This window comes from Antedon bifida, chromosome 6, assembly GCF_963402885.1.
Source record: "Antedon bifida chromosome 6, ecAntBifi1.1, whole genome shotgun sequence".
Taxonomy (NCBI): Eukaryota; Metazoa; Echinodermata; class Crinoidea; order Comatulida; family Antedonidae; genus Antedon; species Antedon bifida.
Window position 1 is genome coordinate 9,064,393 of NC_136231.1, and position 20,535 is coordinate 9,084,927.

Consider the following 20,535-nt stretch of genomic DNA (forward strand, 5'->3'; position numbering starts at 1 on the left):
ATAACAGCCTAAAAGGGAAGACGTCCCGGTGGAAATCAAGGGTATGGGGGCACTGGCGCACAGATGATCAGAGCCGCTACATTATATTAAATATATACGGCTCTGCGTATGATCTGAGTAGAACGCAACCAACGAATAACAAGGCCAACAGCCATTAAGTCGCGTGCTACAATGCATAGTGATACCGGACCGACAGACAGACCGACAGACAGACCGACCGATCGACATAGTGAACTATAGAGTCGCGTCCACGCGACTAAAAACATAAGAATACTCTTCACAACAACCCGCTGCTTTCGCATGTTTAAGATAATCATGTGCTGTACTTTTGTTTTTAGATACCAGTGTTTGATTGGGACGATAAAACACAACAGTATATACTTGGATCATTTTATTACGGTTATACATTAGGCGCAATCCCTGGAGGTTGGTTGGTTAGTAAAACTAGCGGAAAACCAGCAGTGATATTCTATCTTATCTGGCAAAACGTATTAGCAGCTCTTACTCCTTGGGCTTCAGGCGTGAGCTCCAATGTACTGATTACCATACGGGTTTTAGAAGGCTTGGCAGAGGTTAGTTTCTGTGACATTAAACAGATATTATAGTTATAGTTTCCCGCACCTATATGGATTTATGTTATGGATGTAGCTAGCGTAATGCTGTAATTGTTTTTCTTATAATTTTATAATCATTTTCTCACCTGTTTTACTTATTATTATTATTATTCGATAAATCATTACTATAATATTTGTTATTTTGTTCTGGTGAGCTTATTTTGTTTTCTTGCATCTTTTAATTGAATAATTTGATTTGAATGTGTCTTATGATGACAGGGGCGGTCGCAGGAATTTTTTAAGAGGGTTTCCCAAAAGACTCCAGTGCTGTAGACACAGAGTATTTGAGCAAGAAAATTGTTAAATGACACCCCTACATGGTACTCTCGCACGAAAAATTCATAATAAATTGCAACTCTAGTTCGCCGGAAATGTCACTCACTCTATAGGCCTAGTGCGCTAGCAAACAGAGGATCGTAGCATATGTTATTCGACCGGTAATAAAACATACGCGACTAACAATAGTCGCGTATTTAAAATAATTTTTGTTACAAAGAAATATTTTGGTTGTGAAGGTCGCTAAATTCGTTGGAGCCAGCATTACTACTAAAAAAATTAGGCCTACTTATTTTAACAATTTTAACAATAAGCTAACAACAATGATAAAATGCCCTAAAACTCTGTAACTACTTTATGACTAAGTCTATCAAGTTCCGAGTTTGCTCAGCTACCGACGCGGTATAATTCTCTGTTACTTCTGAAATTCGGCCTAATATTACGGACGTATACGGAAATGAAGATAAATAGGGTACTACACGGAAAAATAAAATACGCAAAATTATGATTTGGCCTTAAATTATGGAAAAACGTAATAATTGTGAACAAATTGACGACCCATATGACGGGTTTTTCCCGAACACAGTGTGTGGTGGCCTCCTTTCGTACCTATAATCAAGAGAGAGAGATACATCTCCCTGCTCTCATGACGCGCGCACCACAAGAAACTATTCAATCAGAAATTTGTTCTGCGTATGCTCAGAAACCTATCTACTCTTATCTGTGCGCGATATAGTAGGCCTATTGGTGTGCCAATTTACAAATATTCTCTTCCAGACTGGACTTCTATAACGTATAAATATGGATATTGTATACGATGAAATGGGACTTAATTTTAATTTAGTGGCAGAAACAACATTTAGTATGAAATTAAGGCTGTTGCCCGTACCCCAAGGCAACACCCCTGGGTCCGCCCCTGCATTGTGAAATAAAACGAACGAACGAATGATGGATTCACCAGCTTGTCTTTATGACATTGGAAGGATGTTTGCGCATGCGCTTCCTTGCTTTACATTATTGTATTGGAAGCATAACGTTAAGTTAAACAATTTCTTTCTCAATGTATTTTTCAGGGATTGCTAATACCGGCGTTCTATGCCACTATAAAAAGATGGATTGTTCCACAAGAACGAAGTACAATAATTTCTATTGGTCTTTCTGGTAAAAAGAATGAATCAACATAATTCTTCCTTACATCATACAGATACCGTTTTAAAAATTGCCCGAAAAGATTTTCATGTAGCACAAGCGTACTAATTCATTTTCATGTCATGGTGTCTCGTACAACATATCTTCCGATCCTGTACAAAATGTTTTATTTTTATTTTTTTTAAAAGACAACAGGAACAATGATTCCGCCTACAGGTGATGTTATATAAAAAAATAAAATATATAAATTATGTATAACGGTATGTATGGACTATTAATTGATAATTATATGGGGTTTCTTTACAGGTATGGGAATAGCCGAGGTTATTTGTTATCCTATATCAATATGGATTTCGTCCAGTTTTAGTGGATGGCCAATATCATATTACACTTACTGTGAGTTACATTTTTACAGTGTAGGCCTGTATTCCATTTTTATCACAACTATTGGTACTGAACAATTATTATTTTTCTTTATAGGTGCCTTTAGTGCTATTGTGTTAATAGTATTTATGATTTTTGTCTATGACGATCCTGAGGACGATCCTTTTATATCAAACAATGAACTTATATATTTAAAGAGCTTCAACGATACATACAGTACAAAGGTAAGGATGTACCACGTAACAGTCATGTGAATCAATGCCATGGGTACCATGATCTAGAAAGCCTTTTTTAACAATGTAATTTATATTGTAGCACTCTCTGAACGAATATGAATCACTAATAACAGCACCCACTCGTGCATCATATTTAAATAACAAACGAGCGAGTACACATTTATCTGTAAAAAACGTAACTTTTCTAACAAATTAATAATGTAATTCCATTAATTTGCTGGCGAAGCCGTCTCATTAAACGTTTATTTTTTGTCTTATTTTTTAAATTTCAATTAATATATATATATATATATATTTATCTTTGTTCAGGATACATATAATGTTCCATTTTGCGATCTGATGACGTCAACTGCCGTGTGGTCAATAATCATTGGTTTCACGGTATACGTTATAACTGTTGTTTTTATCTTAACTGAGGCACCCGTTTTTGCTTCACTGATATTAGGATTTGATAAAAAAAATGTAAGTGAATCTTTATTGTGTATTCAATATTTTCAGCACTGGTATCATATATAAACAAACCAGTAAAATTGGCCTTTATATGCCTACTGTTTAGGCCTATGATTAATGTTCTGTCCTTATTTCATAGTATAATAATAATCGATTCGTGTTTTGTTACTGTGTAGATTGGTCTTATAACGTCGATTTCAGCTATTTTAGAATATATTGTTACTATTCTGTCTGGAATATGTGCTGACATCATCATTCGACGAAAATATCTGAAAGTTGTCAACACTAGAAAGATGTTTATGATTTTAAGTAAGATGTTATATAAGTCTACATCTCATCAACAAATTTCTTTATTTCATAAGATTATTCCTGGACAGATGAATATTCATGACATAAATGTATATTCAGTCAGTAGCCTATATTTACTAGCCCATAATTCATCAAGTCTGCGTCTAAGATTTTAAACTTTTGTTTTCTAACTTTACTTCTTACTAACTGGTACATAAAAAATTACTAATTTCTCAGTCCAACTCGTCTTCTTGTTGCTTATTTTGTCTCTTTTTCTTTTATGACATAATAATCTATATGTATTAAACATTCTCTTCTTAAAACAGCTACTGGTATACCTGCCCTGTGCATGTCTTGTATTGGGTACTTCAATGCAATAGTGTCAATGACACTGCTTACATTGTCGTTTGGTTGTATTGGAAGTTATACGACAAGCATCATGACAAACATTATAGAAGTATCAAAGGAAAGATCGGAAGTGATCATGGGAATAATGTCATTTACGGGACATGGTGCTGCCTTCATCATTATACTGCTTTTTGGAATGTTGATACAAGATGGTGTAAGTTGTATACATAGTCTATGTTCCAGACCGAAATTAGTAAAAAGATATATATTTTGGCACATGGCGTTCCATACGTATGATACTTGAGCTCACTAGAAAAATCGAAACGCCGACTGGTGGACTAGCATAAACAAGGCCATATACATGGCTGCAGTCGCGTGCTCAAATTTGAAAACTATCCGACCGAAAAAACAATAACTACAGGCATGTAGTTTAGTCGTTAGACAATAGAAGGCATGTATTGAATTTTTGCTAGGGTGTCTAGAAAACTCAGATCTTAGATATATCTGAGTTTTCTAGAAAACTCAGATATCTGAGTTTTCTAGAAAACTCAGATATCTGAGTTTTCTAGATCTAGAAAACCAAAATATCTGACATTTCTAGATCTAGAAAACTCAGATATCAATATCTGAGTTTTCTAGATCCATCATTCAATTAATAATAAGAAGGTAGGTCATTTGAAATACTAGAGTATTATTAAAACTGATTACTGTACGTTTTCTTACTAATATTGTAACATGTAGAAGCGGCCTACGGCTTAAATCATAAAGAAAAATAAATACAGTGCACGTTACCGTTAAAATATAGACTTAAAAATAAGGTATATACGAGTTGGTGTGGGTACGAGTTGGTTGAGGTACGAGTTATCCAAGTTGGGAATAGGTACGAGTTATTTTGGGTACAAGCAGGCCTACTCTTCGCGATACATTGCGATAGCGCCCAAACGTTGAGCATTGAATTGAGCTTGCTTAGATAGGCAGGCCAACATTTTAAAAGGTGTATACTGTATTTCTTTATGATTTAAGTCGTAGGCCGCTACTACAAGTAAGAAAACGTATAATACTGTAGTATTTCAAACATGCTACCCTCAGATTAATAATAGAACGATCCATTTGATAATCTGGGTTTTCTAGTTCCATTCTGGAACCAGAGTTTTTTTGGAACTAGAGATAAATGCCATGTGTTGCGTCTGTTCAGATGAAAGGGGCTATCCGTACATTCATAGATGTTGTACAGCTGCACAATAATTAAAAGATGAAGGTGTTAACAAAATGACCAGGTACAATAACATGCAGTGCTTGTTAAATGCATGGCCTGGTGAAGGGATTTCAATGTACTGGTGTACATGTCTTGAGCTGTTTTGATGTTGCACATAAGTTTGTGTTATTTTCCTCCTGTGCTTGGAGGATGACCATTGTTGATGAAGGATTCTGGTGGTGAGAGGATGCATTACCCATACGGGGAATGATCCTCTATTTGCATACCATATTTGCTATTGGCATTAAACTGAGTCCATTATTAATTATTATTATTATTTCATTTATATAGCACTAACAAAATCATCAAAGCCCTTTTACATACAAAAGACTCAACAGTGAGTTATGTGTTTTAAGGGCTTTCAATCATATCATGCGCTAATAAAATCATTTTGTTCTTGCAGAATACAGCGAGTCAATGGTCTTTGATGTTTAGAATAATTGCCGGTATCAATCTATTTGGAATGATTTTCTTTCTAATGTTTGCAAAAGCAGAACAACTAACCAAATCAGATGGAAATATTACAAAGCAAGAGATGAAATCTTATAAGACTATAAAAGATTGAACAATATTATAAAAGTATATAATAATTTATATTTTATTTTTCAAGAACATGAAATATAAATATTAAATCAAAATCAATTCATTCCATAAAACTAAGGATATGTACAAATATTTCATCCAAAAGTTATGGAAAAGGTAGGCCTAACTCAAAATAAGCAGAGCTTTTTAGCCGAGACGCTAAAATATACGGTTATGACGGTTAGATGCGCTTTAAATCCCATTCAATTCGTGGTAATAAAACTCACCAATGTAATAGACGAAATGAGAAAAGACTATATATTGTACAATAAAATCTTCTACTTTTTGACATTGTACCACCTAATCGTGGAAGGATCACGACGTCATATTAGTGTAATCAATCAAGTATACACTTTTTTTCGAATAATATTATTGAATAGATAAATAATTCAGAGATATCTGGCCAGTATAACACTTCTTACAAACAATGGTTTTACTTTTAACTCTTAATCTTTTAACTCTTACTTTTTAACTTTTAATCAAACTGAACCATTACCCCCCAAAAAAATATCAATGATTGTTAAAGAGTAATAAAGCCGTGGATTAGTGTGTCCTCGCAAAATTATCTATATATAAATTTACGTAAGGGTAAACATCGGTAAATCGCGCGTTATTTCTAGAATGTTTACTCAATGGTATATAAAGTTGGTTCGTACTTTCGGTACTGATTTTAACCACCTGATGTAACCCTGTTTACTAATTAAATTAAGTTAGATAATTAGTTATTGACAATAAAACGAATTTAGGTTCAACGATTTTCCCCAAATAGGGGTGTTTTCCGATCGCGGTATACACTGTCTAATGGTTGTCCATCTTGAAAAATACCCGCACACAATAATACGAGGATACTTCGCATTTACCTATCTCCTCCTACGATAATTGTTTTTAATAGGAGAAAACCGGTTTAACAGCTAGAGTACAGTATCATAATGTTGAAGACAATAAAAAAATACTATTTTAATATATTTTGAGCGTATAACATGTAAGGTGTTAGCAGTCAATACTCGTACTTACTTTAAGGATCCATTAACATTTAAACTATTTTGGTGTACTAAAAACGTTTCTACAAGTCTTTTGAAAGTGGTGGTTGAAGTGTTGGTCAGTAATTTTTAAATTATGAGTGGAAAAAAAGGAGCAAAATCTGTAAACCAACCATCGTCGGCGCCACAACCAAGTGCTAAGCCGCTTTCCAAGGGCCCGGAAGCTGCCACGCCCAAATCTGATGAAGAATTCAGAGCAGAAGTTATGGGTAAGCTAGATAAGCTTCAGATTTCTCTTTCTCAGAAATGATGTACGTTCTAGTTTAAGTTTTATTTATTTTAAAGGCCAAAACTCGATAAGCGAAAGCTTTTTTTTAACTTTTGTCTCAAGTTTTGAATTTATGTATGTGAGAAAGAACAAAAAAGAAAGACAATAAAGATTATTATTATAAATCCTATGTATTATCAGTGTTCACGAGTGCAACCAAAATTGGTATGGTAGCGCACAGTGCTAAACTAAATCCTAATTATTATCAGTGTTCGCGAGTGCAACCAAAATTGGTATGGTAGCGTACAGTGCTAAACTAAATCCTAATTTTTATCACTGTCCGCGAGTGCAACCAAAATGGGTATGGTAGCGCACAGTGCTAAACTAAATCCTAATTATTATCAGTGTTCGCGAGTGCAACCAAAATTGGTATGGTAGCGTACAGTGCTAAACTAAATCTTATTATCACTGTGCGCGAGTGCAACAAAAATTGGGTGGGTCGCGCACAGTGCTAAAATGAATCCAATTTATTATCACTGTCCGCGAGTGCAAGCAATACAAAATGGGTATGATAGCGTACAGTGCTAAACTAAATCCTAATTATTATCACTGTCCGCGAGTGCAACCAAAATGGGTATGGTAGCGCACAGTGCTAAACTAAACCCTAATTATTATCAGTGTTAAAGCCTTTAAGGAGGACTAAGATAGTGATGGAAACTATTGATAGAACTAGTATCGATTTCTTTTGCTAATTCAGGCCCTATATTGGTAAAATGGTTGTTTAATAAGTTTTTGGGTCTTTTGTTAAATTTCCATTACTCATTATCTCAATGTTAGGAATTGTGTTGTTTGATGGTTTAAGTATAGAGTTTATAGTACGTCAAGTAGCTTTTATATTGGATTTGTTTTCATTAAAAAAGTTTTTAAAATAATCCACTATAACACTTTTTAGAAGATTATTTAACTTATTACGATACTTTTTGTATTTCAATATATTAGAGTTGAAAGGGTGCCGAATGCTCTTGAGATAAAGTTTTTGTTTGTATGAGATGGAAGTTAAAAGCCCGTTGGTCATCCATGATTTTAATTTCTTTTTCGTGGATCTAACTCAGGGACGTTCCTATCATATAGGGCTTTGTACTTTGCAAAAAAAGTATCATACGCTTCGTCAGGGTCTAATTTATCTAAGACATCATGCCACGATGTTATTCACAGATCATTCCGAAAATGATGAATATTGTTTTCATTAAATTTTCTAAATTTGCGCTTCTCTTTTTCTGTAGACTTACTTGGATTAGTAATGTTCACAGGTGCCACCAACATGAGTATGGGAGCGCACAGTGCTAAATTAAATCGTATTTTTTATCACTGTGCGTGTGAGTGCCACAAACATGAGTAAGGGGAGCGCACAGTGCTAGGCTAAATCCTATTTATTATCACTGTGCGCGAGTGCAACCAAATGGTCATAGTAGCGCACACTGCTAAACTAAATCCTATTTATTATCACTGTGCGCGAGTGCGCAACCAAAATGGGTATGGTAGCGCACAGTGCTAAACTAAATACTATGTATTATCACTGTGCGCGAGTGCAACCGAATTGGGTATAGTAGCGGACAGTACTAAACTAAATACTATGTATTATCACTGTGCGCGAGTGCAACCCAATTGGGTATAGTAGCGCACAGTACTAAACTAAATCCTATTTATTATCACTGTGGCAATTTGACCCTAACATGAAGGTTAGATTATATGGCACGATAGGTAAGAACAAAAATGTCGATAGTGATAAGAGTCGAAATCAAATGAAAGCCCATAAAATATTCTATCCATTGCTACCCAACTTGTATTAAAAATCTGTAATTATGATGCTAATTTTGTTTATTTTATTTTTATTTATTTTTTTAAATATTATTTGTATTATTTTATTATTTTTTACAAAAATGAGTATATTAAATAGTGTAAATTTATTTTGGTTTAAATAATTCAAGTGTTTAGAAGATCTTGGTAAATTTACCAAGCATTTTGAACCCATTTTTACTGTTTTATCACTTTTAGATATTAATTATGTTTTTTTATATTTAGGCTGAGGGTAAATCAAATTATCCTATAACAGTTGAGATATTCTCTCCTAAATTAAATGCATACAAATCTGACCCAGGTCCTATGACATTAATTTTAACTAAAAATATTATTCATATTGGATGTTACTTTGTCCAATATGTTACATTTTCCAAACATTTAAATTATTTAATATTATATAAATAAACATAATAATTACGCTACCAAATGTTCATTTTTTGTATAAAAATAATCAAAATATGCACATTTTCCATACAATTAGCTTTATAATTAAAAAATTGTCAATACAACTTGGGTAGCAATGGGTAGCATATTGTGTATGCTTTCATTTGATACCATACAGTTTGTCCATTGGCATTTTAAAGAATAATTTAACCCAAAAATGTGTTTTCTGGTCATTTTTGGGTCAAAGGTCATTAAAAGCATTTCCGGTCATTTTTTCGCTAAAGGTTGTGTTAGTACGAATATAAATATGTATATTCTGAACAATGCGACACCAAAAGCAAATCTGTACGACAAGTGGTTGTCGAGATATAAGAACCACACATTTTTAACCTTTGACCCTGATTTTGGGCATGTTCGTCCCGGATAGCGAATTTGGCACACATTCCATGTTGTTCGTTGGGGTCAAATTATCCTATAACAGTTGAGATATTCTCTCCTAAATTAAATGCATACAAATCTGACCCAGGTCCTAAACTATATGGTAGCGCACAGTGCTAAACTAAATCCTATGTATTATTACTGTGCTCAAGTAGTACCAAAATGGGTATGGTAGCATATTGCTAAATTGAATTCTTATTTTTATCACTGTGCTAAGTGCAACCAAAATAGATATGGTAGCGCATATTGCTAAACTAAATCCTATTTAATATCACTGTGCGCAAGTGCAATCAAAATGGACATGGTAGCGCATATTGCTAAAATAAATCCTATGTATTATCACTGTGGTCAAGTAGTACCAAAATGGGTATGATAGCGTACAGTGCTAAACTGAATCCTATTTATTATCACTGTGCGTGAGTACAAAACCAAAATGGGTATGATAGCGCACAGTGCTAAACTGAATCCTATTTATTATCACTGTGCGTGAGTACAAAACCAAAATGGGTATGATAGCGCACAGTGCTAAACTAAACCCTAATTATATACCTATACCTATAGGGGATAGGGAAAACCAATTAACAGTTTTTGTTACTTGCAGTTGTGTTTTAATGATTAAAATTAGTAGAGGCTTACTTTAATAACTACATCTCATAGTAGTTGATGAATTGATTCGATACGATGACATCATCATGCCAGAATCCAATATGTCGTCCAATTTGGCGGGAAAAACCCCATTGTCTTTAAAAATGCATTTTTTGTCCATACAATGCACAATATTCTATCTTAAAACAAAACACGAATCCAGTAATTGTTCCCCTCCCGCAGTCTTCCCAACATTAGGATGACGGATCCAAGATTTTGATTTAGGGGGTTTGGGTTGGAGCGGAGAGAATTTGGGAGGCCTTAACAATTGTAAAATGAAGTAGTGCTGAATTTAATTTTTGGATCTCTCTCTGGATCAGCCTATGGATAATGCAGATTCACCTATATGCATTTCTCAGACGGAACCGGAATATTTCATGGGTGTTGTTGCTTGCTTACGAATGTCAAGTGGCTATAGCCATTTTAGTTTTTTGTTTATTTTAGGAACGGACCGCGCGTATGAAGGTACAGTAGTTAAAGAATAAAAATTACACTGCAAATTAATAAAGATTAAATTAAATATACACCATAAAGCATCGGAATATATTGTGGGGAATAGTATTATAACATTACATAGGGAGATTTGATGATAAGACATTTTGTTTAAAATCGAGTGAAATCCCGACAGCCGAGTTTTCCGTTAGGACCGGGATGTCTGCCCATGTTGCAAGCCGTAATGTCTTCTTTCTTGGGCCGAAACGGCCCACTCTATCACGGAAGTTAGTTTCAAAAGATGTTTAAATTAAATAATGTATTAATTATTAGGATGGTATTTATTTGAATAAACGCCTCTCCAATAAAATATCACTTTGAATAATAATCTCCCCCGCCCCTAACCCAACTATCTAATAAACTTCCCTCCACATTTTATAATAACACAATATACTATTTGTAGTAGTCCTGTTATCTTTAATTTACCAAGCATTTGTTATTCTTTTTTACCACTTTTCATATCTATTAGAGGATTTCATTTGATTATAAATGTTACCATATTATTAAAACTAAAAAATTAAACATATCCTCCGAATAGGCACCTCCCTCAAATGAACTATAAAGGGCCCTACCAAACAATAAACACTATACTTTAAAATGTTATTAATCATCTAAGACACTGTGAAAGAGAGTAGGTTTAGTTTTACGAATGTCAATCATTTTCAATAATGGTAACCGACAGAAAACGTACAAGGAGAACGTCCTTCTAAAACCTTTTTACCCGAGTCATTATCATTCCGAGAAACATCGTCTACACCTCTAGTACTGTCAAATTATAGAAACAGTGCTCATATTTCGGGACAGACAGTTTTGTCCAGACGTAACCTTTGCAATTTTCTGTTATCAAGCAATTGTAATTATATTTCTCATTAGGAATTATCTATTAATTCTTCTTAGCCCACAAAAATAGTGTATCATGTCGCAGGTATTTATTTCCTCGATTGTTGACGGGAAAGTTCTTGAAGCACCATTCCGAAGCATCTTCAAACATTTCTGATCGATACTGCTCAGGAACATATTTTATTTGATCAATAATTGTACTTACATATCCTGAAATATCATACAATGAATGTTTATGAGTACAAATAATGGCATGAGGATGATGATGATGACATTTACCCAACGAGAGTTCAATGTTTGTTACTGTTAAAATAGGCGGCACTATTGAACGCCATGTGACCCACAATCGTACAATCAAATGACAGGAATTTATATTGGTGTTAACTGTTATAAAAATAAGTTTAGTAGTGTACCCATAGGGCTAGGGCTGGATGGAAGATCAAACCTAATTCCTTTCGTTCTGGTGTCATCATCTCCACCCTTATGTTTGATCCGAATTTCAAATATGAAATTTGGGGCCAAAATGTGAACCCTTTGGAATAAAATGAAGTAAATATCAAATTTTTATACACTAAATCAATGGTTCATGTCTATGACATTATGCTTACCTTGTAACTCATCTTTACTAAAGATATCTAATTCCTCACAGGGTGTATGCAAGTGCCCTTTGACGTCATCAAAGCCTACCGATTTCAACAACTGCGTGTTTTCTTCTAGAGTTAGTGGGTAATATTTATTCTCGTACCCCTTCAAGATGAAAAAATGTATTATGTTTTGTTTTTCTTTTGTCTCTTGTCGTGACTAGATGAATAATAATTTAGAAAATCTCAATTACAGTATATTATATTTTATTACCGTACCTCAAGATGACGCTTCCATTTGATATGATTTTTCAAGTAATACGGAAGTTCATCATCATTGTGCCCTCGCATTTGATTCATAGTACCACCACAAAGAATAAAACACTCTCCACCTTTGCTTAGGCAGTTGTATACATTCTGCAAAGCCTGTCTTTTGTCTTTTACCCAATGCAGTACATAAACAGAAACGATCTTGCTAAATTCGCCTTTCCAGTTTGGGTGTGTCTCCAGGCAGTTTGAGATATCTGCAGTTTCATACGATATATTTGCAGCTTGATGTTTCTGTTTTGCAACATCTATCATTTCTTTTGAAATGTCAAAACCTAAAATGGAAAGAATTAAAACAGCAAATAATTATTTATGTATGTAATTTATTTAATTATAAAAGAATTGAACTGCATCGCGACGTCTTTGGTCTTAAGTTTTAATTCTAGCTCAGACCAAGGATATTTAACCACTGAGCTCGACTTGCCAAGATAGGCTATCGTAACATACTTTGATCTTCGGTTAGGCTTCGACGAACTCGCACAAAGCCGACAAATTCTAGGCTATGTACACCATACGTTGAGTTTGTATTACTTTTTAATTGTATTTTAGTACTTTGAAAGGTCCTATGTGTTTGAATGTTTGAATATGAAGTTTAAATAGGCATCTAATTTTTAAATTTGTTTTGATCGAATTATAACACACAATCACAACAACAAAATATTTCAGTTTTGACTGTTATTTTAAGTCTTTTATTTCTTTTTCCGTGAATTGAAACTATGCTTACCGTTAACTTTAAAATTAATTCATAAAATCAGATGTTTATACTTACTATATTGTTATGTTTCCTAAAAATTGCCTTTTATACATATCCTACTTAATTCCGAGATTGATTATATTGAAAGTAGGAAGGGTTATGGATTAAAGTTTAAGGCTATCAATACGACTAGTGTACGGACTATGGCTGGTAGCGTTTTGGTACCCACTGGTGTCTCTTACTAAAAATTTTGGCCAATCGAAAATCAGCCAAGCGTTTTAGGGGGCAGAGACTGATCGTTTGATCTGGCCGAGCTCACAGAGTCCTGTTCTTAGATTTCCTTGGTTTTACATACTGTAGACTGGCTTTTGGTGGTCGTAGTATAGTCTAATTGCCATTATTATAATTGTCTGCTATCGATAGAAATATCTTCAGTATTTGTTTCTATTATAATCTTTCTATTATTTTATTTGAATATTCTCAATTCGATGACAAAATTTAAAAGTTTATTCTGAAATTTTATTTTGTGGCTTACCAATCCTAGTAAGTAAATCTGTTATTAATCAGGATGAGTGAAATTTAAATCGTTAGAACCACCATTGTCACAATGTCAATGGCACGGTGTCAATTTAAACACTAGGTCTGTACATTTAAATCTAATTCACGGTGATGCAGCTTGGATGTGAGGTTTGGGGTTGGTGGTGGTGGTGGTCTAAGGTGGAGTACTCACATAAAGCGCCCATGTGTGCCAAGGAGATTGCTCGCACACCGCGCGCGCCTCATTTGTGTCCATAACAACACTGGTTTGATACTGTGACAACGAAACAAAACAAACGTCTATTAACCTTTGAAAAGCAAGTATATTGTGTTGCTCTCTTCAATAAAAAGTTACTTATATACTGATATCGACTACATCATTTGTTTTATTTTTAAAATACAATGTCCACATCCAATACAAGGTGAGCAAGACTTTTTTGAAAATCTAAAACTAAATATTTTTGAGTCAGGGGGCTATACCCACGACCTTATAGATTTAAGTTCGTGGTTTCAAGTAGTTTCATCCGGACCACAGTTATTAGACAGACAGAGTATCTGACCGAATAAGATTTGTTTGGTTATATGCCTAATGTTAATACTAAACGCGTATTTACATTTTAATTTCAAAGAATGTTTGAAATAAATCATATATTTTAAAGAATATTATCATTATTACAGATCTGGACAGAACGCTGGATCACATCATCGTGGATCCATAATTAAGCGCATTTGGACGGCTGTCCTTGCGCTATTTTGTGTCAAAGCAGACGACGACAACGATGTCCCATATGAAAAGGCGAAAGCTAGTAGTGCCAGCAGCAGAAATGATGACAACAGTGTGTCAACAAATAAGAAACCTGATTCCAAGTCTTCTGCTCTCAAGCATCACAGCGTCGGTAGGACATCATACAAGACACTTCGAATGATTACAAAGTCTGTCCCAGTAGGTCCACCTCTAGAGGCATATGGAAATGGCTATTCATCAGCACCTGGACGACTGTCATTAGGAAGCAGCAGCAGTAGCTGTTATTCGTCTGTTTCTGGACAATTTAGCATTCATTTGGATACCTCTTACAAGTATCTCGATTGCATTCTGCCTCAAGTACCATATATCGATTCTTCAATCATTACACCTTTAAAAGAACTCGGAAGCGGAAGTTATGGCCGTGTGGACCTAATGGAAATAAGTCATCAAATGGTGGCTGTGAAAACTGCATATCTGAACAGCTATGAGGATACACATAAAACGTGGTTGAAACTGTGTATTGAAGCACGGATCATGAAATATCTGGAGAACGATTCAATATTTCCACAAGTGTATGGAGTTTTAAGACAGGAAGGAAAGTGTATGATGGCCATGGAGTATGTAACAACACCAGGAGAAGATAAAACAACCACATTAGCAGATGCGCTGGAAACTGGCAACTTCAATGCCACCGAGTCAATTGACATTATACTGGTCGTGGCCCAAGGATTAAAGAAAATGCATAGTCTGGGATTACTACACAACGACTTGGCATCAAGAAATATAGTTGTGTATAATAATGGTGTTAAGACAACCGCAAAAATAATAGATTTTGGGATGGTGTCAGCCATTAAGGAGCCCAGGCCTGGAGACATGTACCATAAAGTATTTCAGCAGATGGGAGATACAGTAGCATTTGTAAAAAAATATCCCGACATCGCACCAGAACGCGCACTGCATGCAGCCCATGATTCCACAGCGACGGATGTGTATGCACTTGGAAACGTCATTAACCAAGTTGCAGACACCATTGGCAGTGATCATATGTCAACCCTTAGTAATCTTTGTCAACAACAAGACCCAAACGCAAGACCTACAGTTGACGCCATAATTAAATATCTAAACATGATTCGTCAAGTTCAAATGCTGACCAACAATAAGTTCTAATGTTATATTTTTAATGTTTAAGCAGTTGATTTAATAAATATTTTACAATATTAATTTTAAATGTTGTTGTACTTTTAGTTTATATGAGTTCAGAATATACATTTAGGATTTAGTAATTTCTCCAAAATATTCACATGACATATATAATAAGTATAATCAAGTACGTACAACGCTTAACTGATAGATTTGATCCTGATTGGTTATTAGTCTGTGATGATGTCTTTTCCTAAGCCCTTGAAATATTCATAATTATGCTTTTCAAAAAAACATTAAAAAAGTTTACATTTTACCAATACTCAGATTATTAAAACAAAAAAAGTAAAACAACCTAACTTGTCCATATAAACGATCGTTCACCAACGTGTATGCACCACAATGGAGAAATAACTTATTAATATTCGCCATGGTACAACAACTTATACCAAATTATAACACACAATCACAACAACAAAATATTTCAGTTTTGACTGTTATTTTAAGTCTTTTATTTCTTTTTCCGTGAATTGAAATTATGCTTACCGTTAACTTTAAAATTAATTCATAAAATCAGATGTTTATACTCACTATATTGTTATGTTTCCCAAAAATTGCCTTTTATACATATCCTACTTAATTCCGAGATTGATTATATTGAAAGTAGGAAGGGTTATGGATTAAAGTTTAAGGCTATCAATAAGACTAGTGTACGGACTATGGTTGGTAGCGTTTTGGTACCCACTGGTGTCTCTTACTAAACAGTTTGGCCAATCGAAAATCAGCCAAGCGTTTAAGGGGGCAGAGACTGATCGTTTGATCTGGCTGAGCTCACAGAGTCCTGTTCTTAGATTTCCTTGGTTTTACATACTGTAGACTGACTTTTGGTGGTCGTAGTATAGTCTAATTGCCATTATTATAATTGTCTGCTATCGATAGAAATATCTTCAGTATTTGTTTCTATTATAATCTTTCTATTATTTTATTTGAATATTCTCAATTCGATGACAAAATTTAAAAGTTTATTCTGAAATTTTATTTTGTGGCTTACCAATCCTAGTAAGTAAATCTGTTATTAATCAGGATGAGTGAAATTTAAATCGTTAGAACCACCATTGTCACAATGTCTATGGCACGGTGTCAATTTAAACACTAGGTCTGTACATTTAAATCTAATTCACGGTGATGCAGCTTGGATGTGAGGTTTGGGGTTGGTGGTGGTGGTGGTCTAAGGTGGAGTACTCACATAAAGCGCGCATGTGTGCCAAGGAGATTGCTCGCACACCGCGCGCGCCTCATTTGTGTCCATAACAACACTGGTTTGATACTGTGACAACGAAACAAAACAAACGTCTATTAACCTTTGAAAAGCAAGTATATTGTGTTGCTCTCTTCAATAAAAAGTTACTTATATACTGATATCGACTACATCATTTGTTTTATTTTTAAAATACAATGTCCACATCCAATACAAGGTGAGCAAGACTTTTTTGAAAATCTAAAACTAAATATTTTTGAGTCAGGGGGCTATACCCACGACGTTATAGATTTAAGTTCGTGGTTTCAAGTAGTTTCATCCGGACCACAGTTATTAGACAGACAGAGTATCTGACCGAATAAGATTTGTTTGGTTATATGCCTAATGTTAATACTAAACGCGTATTTACATTTTAATTTCAAAGAATGTTTGAAATAAATCATATATTTTAAAGAATATTATCATTATTACAGATCTGGACAGAACGCTGGATCACATCATCGTGGATCCATAATTAAGCGCATTTGGACGGCTGTCCTTGCGCTATTTTGTGTCAAAGCAGACGACGACAACGATGTCCCATATGAAAAGGCGAAAGCTAGTAGTGCCAGCAGCAGAAATGATGACAACAGTGTGTCAACAAATAAGAAACCTGATTCCAAGTCTTCTGCTCTCAAGCATCACAGCGTCGGTAGGACATCATACAAGACACTTCGAATGATTACAAAGTCTGTCCCAGTAGGTCCACCTCTAGAGGCATATGGAAATGGCTATTCATCAGCACCTGGACGACTGTCATTAGGAAGCAGCAGCAGTAGCTGTTATTCGTCTGTTTCTGGACAATTTAGCATTCATTTGGATACCTCTTACAAGTATCTCGATTGCATTCTGCCTCAAGTACCATATATCGATTCTTCAATCATTACACCTTTAAAAGAACTCGGAAGCGGAAGTTATGGCCGTGTGGACCTAATGGAAATAAGTCATCAAATGGTGGCTGTGAAAACTGCATATCTGAACAGCTATGAGGATACACATAAAACGTGGTTGAAACTGTGTATTGAAGCACGGATCATGAAATATCTGGAGAACGATTCAATATTTCCACAAGTGTATGGAGTTTTAAGACAGGAAGGAAAGTGTATGATGGCCATGGAGTATGTAACAACACCAGGAGAAGATAAAACAACCACATTAGCAGATGCGCTGGAAACTGGCAACTTCAATGCCACCGAGTCAATTGACATTATACTGGTCGTGGCCCAAGGATTAAAGAAAATGCATAGTCTGGGATTACTACACAACGACTTGGCATCAAGAAATATAGTTGTGTATAATAATGGTGTTAAGACAACCGCAAAAATAATAGATTTTGGGATGGTGTCAGCCATTAAGGAGCCCAGGCCTGGAGACATGTACCATAAAGTATTTCAGCAGATGGGAGATACAGTAGCATTTGTAAAAAAATATCCCGACATCGCACCAGAACGCGCACTGCATGCAGCCCATGATTCCACAGCGACGGATGTGTATGCACTTGGAAACGTCATTAACCAAGTTGCAGACACCATTGGCAGTGATCATATGTCAACCCTTAGTAATCTTTGTCAACAACAAGACCCAAACGCAAGACCTACAGTTGACGCCATAATTAAATATCTAAACATGATTCGTCAAGTTCAAATGCTGACCAACAATAAGTTCTAATGTTATATTTTTAATGTTTAAGCAGTTGATTTAATAAATATTTTACAATATTAATTTCAAATGTGTCTGATTTTTACGAATATAATGTTTAAATAGGCATTTAATTTTTAAAACTGATTTGAAGTTTTTCATTTTTTTTTCTGTGAATCTTACCGTTAACCTTCATCTTGACAATGTAGACATTAAAATTCATAAAACCAGATGTTGTTTATACTCACTTTATTATTGTTACCTTTTATACATCTTCCTTAATTCCAAGACCCTTCCCACTTCAAATATAAATTCAATATAATTAAATTAGGCCATCAATACGTGTACTTACTATGGATGGTACCGTTTTTGTACGCCAATTGGCCAATCGAAAATCAGTCAAGCGTGTTAGGGGACGAGACTGATCCTTTGATCTGGCCGAGCTCAGCGTCCTGCTGCTCAGCCTAAGTAGGCCTACCTGGATCTTTACAATGGTAAAACACTGCTCATACAAGACTTAAACAACCTCTACAAATCCTACGATTCACGAGTCATGATGATACTAAAACACACAGGTACAAAGTACTGCAAATTTATATTTAAACATTAAAATGATTTTTTTTTTAAATAATGTTCAGAAATGTTATTTTTGTTGCTCCATATTTAATTTCTACTTACCAATTACCAACTTAGCTTCCTTGCTCAATCTGTACACTAGATCTCCAGTTCCACATCCAAAATCTAATACTTTGTCATTTGCCTTGACTGCTAAATGTTTGTGCAAATAATTTCTGTAGCCAGCTTCCATAATTCCTCTATTTTCAGAGTAAATACTAGCTTCTGAAGAATTCATCTTGAAGGATTTAATGACGTCGTATCTATAAGTGACGCAATTAATAATATCTCTAACATGCAAGGTACTAGTTGTAATAATAGTAATAATACCAACAATCTAACAAACATGACGCTCGCCTTGCCAAGATAAGAACTCTAACCGTATTTTGATCTTATGTCTGGCTGCGACAAACATCAACAGTACTGTACTATGTAATGTCGCCTACATATTCTCCGCGGTGTCAAAAAAGGTTAGAGGGCGTGAAACTGATTGTGTCGCAGCCACAGATAAGCTTCTTTGATCTCCGGAGCTGTAAGATTGCCTTGTAGTATACAAACAAATGATGATGCAATCAAATAAGAAAATACAAAACTGATACCTGATATTTTCAGGCCGCACATTGTATTTTTAATTATATATATATATTTAAATTGAATATAGTTAGTATACCATTCACTAAGAAAATAAATGCCACTCATAGCACATTTTTCACATTAATCAAACGGAAAATGTTTTTACTATAGGCCTATTCGGGAATTCAATAAAATTAAACAGTTTAGGAATAGTACTAAGTACTTAGTAGTAAATAAATAACACAATTATACAATGCGCATATCATTATTAAGACATCGCTCCCTGTCTGCGTCGTACACACACCATAACTGCGACGCCATACCGTAACCGGCACGTTTGGCGCGCCATATACAAGGTATGAGGTTCTCGTCGACAGCCGAAATGGACTTAAGCCCAAGCCTCGTACAAATTAATATCGTCTCGCTTCACTTAACTTCCATTTTAGTTTAGTCGGTGTTGATCCGATTGTATAGATCAAAGGCCTAACTACTACACATCTTTGTATAGATTGGGGTTTTTACAGAGGAATACATTTGAATGCCAATATGTCTCCTTTATCTTCCTTGAATTGTTTACGTTGAGAGGAAGGCAATACATTTCTAGAATAAGCACATACTCTACCCACCGAAGCCACCTACCTGTTACAGTAAATCGGTCCAACGGTACAGATGACTTGGTTTATCTGTGTGTGTGGGTGGCTGCTGCAAAATACCGGTCATATTGGCGGATCAATTTTGGCCACCAAAACAGGTCCAGACTTACTGTTATATGTTGTGCAAAATTGGTCATAATATATATTATTCAAAAACGGCTAACAAAAATAGATGGGTTGGCTATATACTTTTCGCCCTAAAAATCACAAATTTAAATACCCCGTATACCACCAACACTTTTTCTT

At 34.9% G+C, this 20,535-nt stretch overlaps 2 protein-coding genes across 2 annotated transcripts; one reads left to right on the forward strand and one right to left on the reverse strand.

Moving 5' to 3' along the window:
* The first annotated feature begins 286 nt into the window (after window positions 1–286).
* Window positions 287–5,980, forward strand: LOC144845232 (sodium-dependent phosphate transport protein 3-like). Its single transcript, XM_078702413.1, has 8 exons — window positions 287–572; window positions 1,964–2,051; window positions 2,346–2,435; window positions 2,520–2,647; window positions 2,969–3,121; window positions 3,286–3,418; window positions 3,724–3,959; window positions 5,404–5,980. Exons 3-8 carry the CDS (start codon window positions 2,348–2,350, stop codon window positions 5,563–5,565), a joined length of 900 nt encoding a protein of 299 aa, XP_078558539.1. The 5' UTR covers window positions 287–572; window positions 1,964–2,051; window positions 2,346–2,347; the 3' UTR covers window positions 5,566–5,980.
* Window positions 5,981–11,152: 5,172 nt separating this feature from the next.
* LOC144845338 (juvenile hormone acid O-methyltransferase-like) lies at window positions 11,153–20,293 on the reverse strand. Its single transcript, XM_078702606.1, has 5 exons — window positions 20,276–20,293; window positions 19,127–19,326; window positions 12,350–12,672; window positions 12,098–12,236; window positions 11,153–11,699 (listed from the first exon to the last, which is right to left on the reverse strand). Exons 2-5 carry the CDS (start codon window positions 19,299–19,301, stop codon window positions 11,533–11,535), a joined length of 804 nt encoding a protein of 267 aa, XP_078558732.1. The 5' UTR covers window positions 19,302–19,326; window positions 20,276–20,293; the 3' UTR covers window positions 11,153–11,532.
* Window positions 20,294–20,535: the final 242 nt, after the last annotated feature.